This window comes from Channa argus, chromosome 22 (genome assembly GCF_033026475.1).
Source record: "Channa argus isolate prfri chromosome 22, Channa argus male v1.0, whole genome shotgun sequence".
NCBI lineage: Eukaryota > Metazoa > Chordata > Actinopteri > Anabantiformes > Channidae > Channa > Channa argus.
In genome coordinates, this window is record NC_090218.1 from 5,659,200 (window position 1) to 5,671,391 (window position 12,192).

At 41.4% G+C, this 12,192-nt stretch overlaps 1 protein-coding gene across 10 annotated transcripts in view; it reads right to left on the bottom strand.

Moving 5' to 3' along the window:
• Window positions 1-1,201: 1,201 nt before the first annotated feature.
• Window positions 1,202-12,192, bottom strand: part of stard13a (StAR related lipid transfer domain containing 13a) — a 43,716-nt gene continuing 32,725 nt past the window's right edge. For 7 of the 10 annotated variants that reach the window (XM_067491340.1, XM_067491343.1, XM_067491344.1 and 4 more), the window contains 12 exons: window positions 11,939-12,020; window positions 10,802-10,865; window positions 9,212-10,530; window positions 8,921-9,091; window positions 6,666-6,825; window positions 6,295-6,493; window positions 5,568-5,781; window positions 4,885-4,999; window positions 4,105-4,356; window positions 3,631-3,848; window positions 3,250-3,426; window positions 1,202-3,168 (listed from right to left, as the gene is read on the bottom strand). In XM_067491340.1, the coding sequence (XP_067347441.1) occupies window positions 3,051-3,168; window positions 3,250-3,426; window positions 3,631-3,848; window positions 4,105-4,356; window positions 4,885-4,999; window positions 5,568-5,781; window positions 6,295-6,493; window positions 6,666-6,825; window positions 8,921-9,091; window positions 9,212-10,530; window positions 10,802-10,865; window positions 11,939-12,020 (3,089 nt within the window). In that variant the 3' untranslated portion in view covers window positions 1,202-3,050. Of the gene's footprint in view, window positions 3,169-3,249; window positions 3,427-3,630; window positions 3,849-4,104; window positions 4,357-4,679; window positions 4,792-4,884; window positions 5,000-5,567; window positions 5,782-6,294; window positions 6,494-6,665; window positions 6,826-8,920; window positions 9,092-9,211; window positions 10,531-10,801; window positions 10,866-11,938; window positions 12,021-12,192 lie in introns of those variants that run through there. The other 3 variants (XM_067491347.1, XM_067491348.1, XR_010912071.1) reach the window with 2 other exon arrangements.

A 12,192-nucleotide genomic window follows, 5' to 3' on the forward strand; every position in this document is an offset into this window, starting at 1 on the left:
AAACCTGTGGAAAACAAAGTCACCAATTTAAAAAAGAGCTGGCGATATAGTCAATAGATTTTGGCAGGCGTTGTAGCTGGACAGGCACTTCCTGTTTTGTCCAGATGAGGTCACTCACAAATTGTTCTGCGTGGTCACTGTGTGTTTTAAGAACAAAACAAAACAAAAACAAAAAAAATTATGAGTTTCCAAAACCATTTAAAACTCTAACTCAAACTGTACTTTATTACAGACACATACGTGATCAAGGACAACACAGACAACAACACAATATAAGCTACACACAAAAAAGAACAGCATAAAAAGACCATTTAAAATGGCACATATTTACATATAGGCTAAAACGCCAGTGGTTCCTGATTGAGCTTAGTGTTGGGTTTGTCAGTGTTACAATTATGCTGTTTACAAAGTCTAATAGGCTACACATACATCTGTACAGATATTTGTTTGTATGTTTGTATAAAAGGTTTCGGGTAAGGTTCTGCTTAACCATCATGACTATACTAAACAAATAAATAAACGCATAAATAAAATCAAACTCTATGGAGTAAAGTGGATCAAGTAGGGAAAACTAGTGCTTAATTTACCTTGTCAGAAAAGTTTTTTGGCTTTTTTTTTTTTTTCATAGTGTAATTTGCAACATGATGATCCTCATTTGTCAGAGCCCATAGAGTAGTGGAGCTACTGCACACCCACAGTGCAGAAAATCATTAACATTCAGGAGCTGTAATAGTGTGCCCTACTTTCTAGATAAAGTCATTGACATGTTAAATGAGGTAGAAGTAAAAGCAGTCTGTTTCTGCAGACTAACGTTGGCTTACAGGGGAGGCCGGGGAGAGAAGCTGTCCGTTTTCTTACACCTTCATTGTCCTCTGCTGGAGTCCTCCATCTAAAAGTAGGTAAATGTGATTGAGTATTGATCCAAGCTATGGAGGTTTAGTTTCCGCTGTACATTTACTAAAAGGACATGTGGAGTGAACAGTGAACATGTCCCCAGGGATAAACCCAATGATGCTTGAGTTTTCATACACTCAGTTAACTAAAAATATGCTCCATGGCATACGGTCCAGATTCATTCAAGAGGGGCAACAGCACCACTCGATGGACACGAGCATGAAACAAATGGAAAACATTCATGATATATGATGTGCTCTGCAATGCCATTGTTCCCTGTCATTAAAATTGAACAGAAGACAGCATCTTTTTTGGAATAATAATATTTATTCTCTTCTTTAGAAACAATGGTTCTGTTTTCTGTCACTTTGTCAGAAATAACTAAATCATCTTGATCTCAGCTGCTCAGTTAGATTTGGAGCCTCTACCCACACAGCCGAGGGCTCAGGTCAGAGTCACTCACTCATTGTCTTTTTGTCTCTCTCATGCACGCATATTTATACACGCACACACACACGCACACACACACACACACATCACTGTTCTCCAGCAAACAGCATCCACACAGGATTTTGGTGGCACTGTAGAGATATTGTATCATAGCAACACCATAGCAACGCTGCCTACAGCTGAAACAAAAAAAGCCAAGGCAGTGATCATAGCAGAGCAAGCTCTCATCTGCTATTGCTTTAGCAGGATTGCTGTGTGGAAAGTTCACATTTCAGCATATCAATATGATAGGAAGCTCCTGAATGGCTATGATGTTTCACTTGCTGGCACAGAAAGCATTTATAGCACATATATTCACAATACAGGCTGTACTGTATAGTACTGTATATCTAAAATGCAGATACACAGGCACATCCATGCACACAAATTTCAAACATGCTTCCCAGAAGCAGTGAAATGGTCACATGTCTTAGACATTGTATAACATGACAGCAAAACAACGCAAAAAAGATACATACACACATACAGTGACAATTACAGTTTTAAAATAACATTTCATTTGGATAACACTAAAAATAGTGACAGAGAAATAAATCAACAGTGATTTCCAACACAATGTTTACCAGGGTTTAAAAGATTTTATGGACCCGGGGAGTGTTTTCTCATTCTGTGATCCAGGTCCCCCCCGTACTGGAAGTAGTGCAGTTTTCACAATGTAGTGTTGACATGTACCCTCATGTATTCATTCCTCATATACTATTCCACGTTTGAAGAGCACACAAGTTATTTTTTTACTTTACACTTTTCTATATGGAGCTGGAGCTGCTCAATAAATAAGTGCATATTATGAATGTGAATATGCAACTGTAAATTCATAGCTACAGTATGAAAAAAGTCTGATGTAGATCCGGGAGGTCCAGTTGAGATTAACGGATTAATAAATTAATAACTGTGCATAAGATGTGATCATATTTAGTCTGTGTGTTTGTTTGTAAAATGTACTGTAGTCAGCTATTCCATTTTATGTCTGAGTAGAAATATTATCATGAATAATTCAAATTAGTCATTCATATTCCAGGCAGGCTATGTAATTTCTCCAAACAACCAATACAAATACTAGTCTTCTACTTTAAGTATGATTAACTTTTATGCCATTTTTGGAGGCAAATATTACAAAAAAGAAATATATATATATGTATATATTTATATATATATATTACATTAACATCTAATTAATGTGTTACAGATTAAATATTAAATATTAGAGTAATCTTCTTGTGATCACACCTGCAGGTGCTGGCTGTTTGCATCATTTTAGTAGGATGTTGGATTTGTAGATGAGGATTTTGAAGAATGAGACTGAGCAATAAATAATCAAAATAGTCTTTGCCCCACAACTTTATCCTTACAAAAAACACATGTGTAGTGGGCTTGAAATGGCTGTATGAAACATGGCTGCCTATAGAAAATCTATTTAACTGTAAACCAATATTTGTCCTGTGGTACAAAAATTGATTTAAAAATAAATAAGTAGATCTCTATGCAGACTTACTGGAATCAATGAAAAAAAAAAAAACCTCTGTATAACTCAGTAGAGTTTTCTACAGTAAAACTCAGTTTGGTTCAGCAGCGTGAAAATACAACAAAATAAAAGTCCACTGCCTGGACTGTTTCTCAGGCTGGCTGCTCTGGTAGTGTTCTACGTTTTAGACCCTGGCCTCAGAGCTCATGTGATCTAGAAGTGTGAAAGAAGAACGGATCCTCTGGGCTTCGTTAACACACAGTTGACCAAAAGCCTTGTTGTACCATTCTGGAGCTCTTCCCCTGTAAGAGGAATAATGCACATTAACAACTGCATTGTTGACTTAAAGCTTCTCTGTGAGAACTCGTGAAGTTCGCCCGCACCTGAGGTCCACTCTGGAGATGTGTGTGAGCCTCGTCCTCGCCGTCCCACAGGGCTCGAGGAGATACTGTGACTCCAGCACAACCCCCCTCACTGCCCCCATGCGTGGGCTGTCATCATGTTCGATGGACACACACACCAGTGCACAGGAGCCTTTACACAGGTCTGTACGCCATGATCTGAGGAGACGGACAGACCAAAAACACAAAAGCTGCGTTATAAAACCTTTCTCATTATTTCAACCTGAGGATTATTTTCACTATTCAGGAGAAAATTGAATCCTAGAAATCATCAGGGAACTAAACTAAAATATCATCGTTAAAACCTTCCTATATAAAATTCTAAACCAACAAACCATACAAATGAATCTCAACAATCCTGACCTTAGCACCACATAGTCACAGCTGGGTTGAGGCACCATGTTGAAGCATGAGTACTGGTACACATCTGTCTGTTTATCCAGCGACTCCAGAACTTTCTCCTGCTGTAGATCAGTCTGCCACAGATGGCGCTCTTTCAGCAGCCGCTGCAGAACCTCATTGGGAGTCGCTGACACCTCCACACACACTCGCCACCGCCTCAGAGGGTTACCATCTTCCACCTTCCACCAAAAACATTATGAGTGTTAGATTACTTGTTAGTTTTGTATCTTTATAATAATAATAATTATTATTATTATTATTATAATAATTAATGTGTTCTTGGTTCTCCATTTATTTAATTTCCTCTCTTGAGTCACGTTTTAGCTGTGCCTTCTCCAGAGAAACTAACAAAAACCAATGTCATTTGTAAAGATACTGGTTTTTATGATACTATTAAAAATCCCATGATATTCCAGAAATCCAATGACCACACACCTTTTTAAATGCCAGTTCTGTATGGTCACCGGCTGAGCGTGACACCCAGCTTTTGCTCTTATCTTTGGCTTCTTTAAGCAGCACCTGGACCAAGCTTTCAAGGTGTGCATGGTAGGATCCTTCTTCCTCCTCCTCTTCCTCATCCTCTTCCACTTCCTCCTCATGAGTCTTGCACAGCTCATCCAGTGGAGGCACCATCAGCTCAGCCTCCATGTAGGAGTTCCGAGACTGACTTATCATCTCCTCTGGGATCTAGGAAACAGTCAGCAGACATGCATCAGGCCTAAATACACACATGGTAAAAGTACACTTTGATAAATGAAGTGAAATTTAAAAATTTGTCAACGGGACTAGAGAATATAGAGATTTACAAATGTGCACTTTTGTTCGTAACAAAACTCAAAAACACAATCAAACCTTTTTTTCGTAGTCCCTAAAAAGCTCTTCACTGACAGTAGCAATAAACTGTACATACTGACAGTCTCAAAGTAATGATGATATACAGTTTTAGGACACAATGTAGCCTTGGATAATAATGACTCAGCACAAGAAACATTGCTCCACCTCACACAAACCTTTTTGTTATTTTTGTCTTGTAATTTCAGACGCATAGACATCATCGTGTATTGTTTCTTAGTCAACACAATGAGTTGTACATCTTCTATAAGTGATTTATCATCTTGTGCTCTTATGGAAACATGAGGAAACATTAGTAGCACTCACCCCATCATACACACTGTATAAGCCATCAATTACTGCCGTAAATCATACAACGCTGACCTGAAACAGATGTTGGCACTCAGTGATCATGTGTGCCAGGCCCTGGGTGGCAGCCTGATTCTCGTTCAGGTCTTTCTCATCAGGACGGCCCGTGGTGTACTTCCTCTGGATTGACCTGGAGGAACAGAAATTATAAAGAATATTCAGAACACAATGCATGCGATCTTTAGGATAGAAGAATGCATTTGAATTTGAATTTGAATTTGAAAAAGTAAAGGCCATTTTAATCATTAGCTCTACCAAACAATGTCATATTGAAATAAAAAGAGCTTGATACTATCATAGTGACAGGCAGCAGAAATGCAGAAAAGTTGCAGTACAGCCAGTTTTAGAGAATGAAAGAGGACAAAATATCAAAACACCCTGGTAGAAAAATCAATTTACATAGCAAATTAAAAGAAATGCCTTTTTTTCAGTTTTACAAAGGTGTTTTCTTTAACCTAAATAGCTTCATTCCCTTTAATTTCAATTTGATTACTTGTAAAATAAAAAATATAAATAATGTGCCATCAAATTTAGTTTAAACTGAAACTGAAGTCAGATAATCAGAAAATATTACACTCCAAGGTGTAATTAATTTCACATAGCAAAATAGTTTCCAAATGAATCCCATAATTGATGCAGTGTTTACAGGTCAACACACTTTTGTATGTGTGAGCATCAGTGTGTTCATTAGTTTATACCTTGGTGACAGCGTCTCGTTTTTCAGTATGCTGAGGTTGAAAAGTGAAGGGCCCAGACAAACACCCAGGTTCATGGGCGTCATCTGGTTCTCCTCCACCAAGGAAGTGACATCACGCAGGAAGTAGAGCAATGTCTGCAGAACCTCCCTGTTTTCATCTGGCATCAACAAAATGGCTGCTCTGACGGCCTGCAACCTCTGCTCCTTTGGGACATCTGAAGAGTAGACGCAATGAAGAGCAATGGACAATGATCAAGAAAGAGAGATAGCAGTGCCCAGCACCTAAGATATGATGTGGTCTTCATGTGCACGATGAATAAACATGACACAAACATAAAATAATATAAATAATATGACACTGAAACTTCCAGTTCATATTAAATACCATTTTAGTCAGATTTGGCTGATGTTTGACTGATACTCGTGCTCATTTTGAGCATGATCAAAAACATGTCATAGCCTACATTTAAGAAATTATAGGCATGAAGCCCTTATATTAACAAAGATATGAAAATTAAACGTCACCTACACTGTTATGTGCTTCCTGTGCCTGCCGTGAGCACTGCAACTTGTGACCTTAATATCAATACAAGCCGACTATACCAATCCACATCCACATTATCTTTAAGGCCAGAGTGCCTGGGGGAAACACTCTGTGTCGTGACAGCTTCAGTATTTTGTGTGCAGTGACAGCATGTTATGGGATTCATAGCTCCGAGGTGACTTACACTGGTAAATATGCAGGAAGGTTTCCCCCAGCTTGCTTGTTAACAGAGGTTCAGGCAAGTCTCTGAAGAACTGTTTGACCATGTCGGCCACGTCGTAGGCTGACTGGTCCTCGTAGCTCACAAAGTCAGGGGACAGCTCACACTGCTGCCTCAGAGCCTGGATACGAGACTTCACGCCAGACTTGCGGAACAATCCCACCTGAGAGAGAATTGAGAAAGATAAAGCGAGTGGGGAGACAGGGATAGGAAACAAAGCACATACTGGCTTGTCAGTTACTTCATGTTTGAAATGTAAATAACCAGCATTGGTACTATGAGGAGGAGATGCACATATTCTACTCCAGCCTCTAATCCAGAAGCTGTTTCCTAACCTGGTCCAGACAGTGTTTTCTGAGATGACTGAGGGCCTGCTGTAAACACAGAGGGAGTGGAAAACCACAGCGCTGGACATGGACTATGAGGGGAACACCAAACACACTCTTCTCTTTGTAGTCTGGCACCTTCATGCGCTTCATAAACTTGGGCACGGACCTTGGAGCAATATATGAAGAAAACAATTAGGCAAGTGTGTGGGAGAAAGAGCAGTCTGTGCTTTAATTATCTCCTTCTTCATGTACATGCTGGTCAACAGAATTTCCCTCTTGGGGATAATAAAAATGAGCAGAACTGGCCCTCAACAACACAAGGATGTGCTTGTTTTTGCAGGTCATGGCAACTGGTGGCTTGTTGTGTGAGAATGCAAATCCAACGCCATTTTGACAAGCACTGGCTTTACCGATCCCTGAGGTGTGTTCACAGACCCATGCAAACTGACAATATCAGTGTAGTAATTAAAGTAGATGTTATAAAAAACAAACAAACATGTGTAAAGATGTTGATTGTGCCTATGGGCCTGTTGTTTCAGCTCTAATGTAGAAAGGTGATGGAAGATACATAGTGTATGTGTTTTGTTTAGTTAGACTAGAAATAATAATGATATCAAAACAGAAGGTTTGTTCTTTTTTTTCAGCATTTTAGTTCGAAAGTCCATATTTGTTTGTTTTTTTGCTTTCCTTCCACTGCAAATCAATAGGGAAACAATGTCGAGGGAAATGTAAAGAATTTGTTTTATATTAACAAAGTAAAAATACTTTAATGGAGAACATCCCCTTAATTTAAAAACTCAGACTGCAGAAACCTAATTTTAGCCTTGAATGCACATTTAAATACATTTTTGGATGGAACAAGCAACGCAGGTTTTGGCCCTCATTACACCCAAGATCATGAAGTTGCATCCAGCCTACATTTGATCAAATCAAGTAATATGTTCTGAACATGATATATTAAGAAAAATGAGCAGGAATAAATGTAAATGGAAATATAATGTAATTAAACATGTAATGTTCATTTTACTCAAACATGTTTCTCTTATGTAAATCAGACACACTTCAATGTTTTGAGTGCACTTCCATTAAAACATAATTTGTACATACATTAAATGATTACAGCAAAAAAAGGCGCCTTCACTGATAGAAGTATATGACTGTTGTTTTAAGACACACTTAAATCCTTTTATACAACTGGATTAAGTACTGGGTTTGACCCTATTTTGAACTGCTTTCATTCTGAGTGGCATAGATTCAAAAAGGTGCTGAACGCATCAACAAGTGAATCTCCAGTTCCACCACATCCCAAAGGTGCTCTATTGTATTCAAATCCCAAGGCTGTAGAGGCCACTTGAGTACAGAGAACTCATTATCACGTTAAAGAAACCAGTTTGAGATGATTTTAGCTTTGTGACATTGTGTGTTATCCTGCTGGAAGTAGCAATCAAAAGGTGGGTACATAAAGGGATGAACACAGCAGCATGAATATTCAGATAGGTTAAAGGATGCTCAAGTAGTACTTAGGGTGCAGCGTGTGCCAAGAAAATATCGCTCACACCATTAGACCACCACCACTCTGAATCATTGATACAAAGCAGGATGGGTCCATGCTTTCATGTTGTTTACGCCAAATTCTGACGCTACCATCCAAATGTCTCAGCAAAACTGAGACTCATCAAACAGGGCAGTGTGTTTCCAATCTTTTATTTTCCCATTGTGGTGAGCCCTTGTGAACTGTAGCCTCAATTTCCTGCTTTTATCGCTGAGAGGAGTGGCACCTGGTGCAGGCTCCTGCTGCTGTAGCCCCTCTGCTTCAAGGTTTGATGGGTTGTTCCTTCAAATATGCTCTTCTGCATACGCTGTTGCCTTTCAGCTCGAACCAGCCATTCTCCTCTGACCTTTGCCATCAACAAGGCATTTTTCCCCTGAGAACTGCTGCCTACTGGATATTTTCTTCTTTTTAAAACCATCCTCTGTAAACTCTTGAGATGGTTGTGCATGAAAATCCCATTAGATCAGGAGTTTCTGAACTACTCAGACCAACAATCATAGCACATTCAAAGTCACTTAAATCACCTTTCTTCCACATTCTGGTGCTTGGTTTGAAATTCACATTGAGTTTCTGCGATGTGACTAGCTGATTTGTGCTAATGAGCAGTTGAATAGGTGTACCTCATAAAGAGGCTGTATACTGTGTGAGTGTATACTTTATCAGACACTGAAGAACCTTCATGTAGGTGTGTAGCACTGTGTATACTCACCATGTCCAGCCATGTTTATTAGACATTGAGTATTTCTCCATAATAGCGGTGAGACGGAGCAAAGAGAACTTCTGCAGCAGGCCGAGCTGTCCTGCTGATTGGTTACTGATCTGCAGAGAAGATGCTGGTTGGTTGAGATGATCAGAGGTTCTGAAACTGGGCCATCGTATCCTGATATGAGAGAATATACCAATTAGGAACAGGAGACGTTGTGATGATAAATTAAAAATCTTAGATGTGAAAATGAACGCAGGCCCAAACATCTTTTTAAAAGCCTGCACAGCTACTCACCGTGGTCTTGTCAGAGAGGCTCCAACTCCAGAGTCTCGCCTCTCACGACTGGTCCCTGTCGAATCAGTGTCATTCAAGGAGACTCCATCTCTCTCACCTTCACTGGGCGTGGTCCTGCCCTCCCCTTCCTCCTCTCCTTCCCCTGTGTCACCTTCGGGGAGCACGCTGCGGCTCCAGTGGTCCACGATTTGCTGCAAACCGCTGACGTGCTGAATGATGTCATCCAGGTGGGGGAACAGGTTGTCCTCCTTCTCCAAGTCCAGCAGGTCTCCCGTGCTGGCGTACAGGTGGGAGCCAGGCACATTGTCGTAAACACTCACCCTGCTTCCCCTGGGAGCTTCAGGACAGGAAGGCTTGGACAGAGAGTTAACAGACCAGGGTTCACTCAGGCCATTGTCGGGTGGAGAAGTAAGAGCCTGTGCCTGAGGATCATTATTGCTGTCACCAGAAGAAGGTGCAAGGCTCTCTATGGATAGAGCTTTTGGAAAGGTGCCTGGTTTATGGTCTTTGGGGATGTGAATTAAGAGGTTTTCATATGAGTGAAACTGGTTTCTGCCAAAGTGGCTCTGTCCTTCAGTCCTCTTCCCCTGAGAGGGCAGCTCCATGTCCTCCAGATACATGCTGCTTCTCTTGCTGGCACTGCGGGTTTTTACACACACAGGCTCCTTCACACTAAGGGACACTGTCTCTCTGCTGGGGCTCACACTCATCATGGACAGGTCTTTACAATCATTGCTAGGGGAGACAGAGGAAATATCACCATTGGTGTGGTGGTTGTGTTTAGGGCTGTGCTCTAATTGGCTGATGGGAGTACACTGAAGCATCTGCAGTGCCTGAGGCTCCTCTCCCTGTAACACCGGCCCACTGATGACCAGTGGTGGCCTGCGGTTTGAACTTTTGTGCCTTGTCGATGGCCCCCAAGTGCGCATTTTTTCCATTCTACGCAAAAACTCTTTGGCTTTACTCCTCCCTCCTTGCCCATGGCGGCTGCTCTTGATTGGCAGGGAGTTGTAGTGTGGAAGCTCCCTTGGTGGTTGGTAGGAAGCGGAGAGGGACGCCATAGATATAGAGTCAGGCATGGCGGAAGCAGAGTCCTCACTGTGCAGCGAGGAGATTTCTGTGATTTCCTGCTCGCTGAGGTCTGTCAGCACGCTCTCACTGCTCACCGTGCTGTGCAGACCCTCCCCCCGGCCTGTCGAGCTGCTCTCATTGGTGCTTTCCAACAGGAAGTCTTGTAGACGGGACCAACGTCTGCTGCTCCATTCAAATGTCCATTGTTTACTGATGGCCAACTGGTCATCTTCATCAGAGTCATCGCCCTATAAGAAGATTTTAAAAAAGTGTCTATATTTAGCAAAAACTTGAAGCTGTATTATTTTAGCTGTAAGAATTTTTTGTATAGAATTATAAATTATTAAGATGTTTAGTTCTCTTTTGAGGAACGTGGTATCATAATTTTCCCGTTATGAGTAATGAGTGAAAATATTCTGCAAATATATGTTATGGAGCATATGACTTTTACCACTGGGTTAACATGCTGTATTTTCTTGACCGTTTTAGCAAAAGAATATTTCAAAAAGACTGACTTACCTTCTTTTTGGGGTGGCTCACATCCACTTTCATGGAGGCACACTTGTTCAGAGTATTTAGACGTCTGCAGTGCACACACACACACACACACACACACACACACAGAGAGAGAGAGTCAGTCAAACATACTAGAGCTCGTAGGTTGCAAATGTGCAGTCTAACACTGTTTTTATTTATTTTAGCCTCCGTCTTTCCTTCTCAGACTTTCCTCTTGATTTTCCTCTACCCTTCTCCTCCCTCCCCTACCTTCACTTTTCTGATTTCTCCTTGTTCTCTGGCATAATCAACTGGGACTGATCTTTATACTCCAGGGAGTGCATCTCCACCAAAACAACCAAAGTCGGCTCCTCCCCTCACTTCCTTTCCTCATCTCTTCATCTGTCACCCATCCCCACCCTCTTTACCTTCCACTCTCTTGAGGACTGGGGCCAGACAAAAAGGTCCTCTGCAGTCACACCACCACCTCCTAACCACGTTCTCCCACTTTATGCAACTTGGGGGTTGTGAACAGCTCATAATGGGTGTTTTACGGCTCTTGAGACAGTTCTCATGGTTTTTGATGTGTATTCTCTCGCAATAGAGCTGTCAGGAATCACTTACGCTATAATTACCACACCCTCCTCTACCATAGGCACTGCAGAGGTGGGGGTGAGCAGAGAAGAGAGAAAAAGATAAGAAGGGGGAAAGTATGCTGGTGCAAGCAGGGAACTCTGCTGACAGGAGAAGTGAAACAGAAGGATCATAGAGGTGGGAATGTGAAGGGACTTAAAAAAACACTCTCAAAGCCATCTGGAAAATAAAGTGGCACCCCGTGACTCCTTCGCAGTTACCCCCAGCCCCCTTCTTCTGCCCCCTGGGAGTCTGTGCTTGAGTGGGAGATCAGAGTATGGCAGAGGGGAGGTGACCAGATCAAAGCCTGGGTGTCAGAGTAAGAGACATGGATGGGGAGTTCATTAGAGATCAAGGTCAGACACCTAATGATTAGTGGTTAGCACCTGGTCGCAAGGACAAGTCAGAGAAGAGAACGCGAGGATTCAGTGATTTTATACGTGTTAAATATGCACTGAAATCCACTGGGATCCTTAGAAGCAAAGAATGAGGTCTTTGTGTCCACTGTAAGTGTGCAAATGTCCGTACCGACATAGGGGCTCCACCAGATCCCGTTCCAAGAAGTCATGGTCCCTTTTCACGGAGGAAATATCAATTGGAAACTGGGAATCTGTATGAGTGAGAGGAAAAAAGAGAGAGACTAAGATTTGTTCTTCAGTGACTGACAGGAGACAGCAGCCTTTCTATGTCATGTCACAGTCCGTGAAATACGGCACAATGTGTGCCGCTAAAGTTAACACCTGTCATTTTGCATCTGATGTTTACAGAACACACATACACAT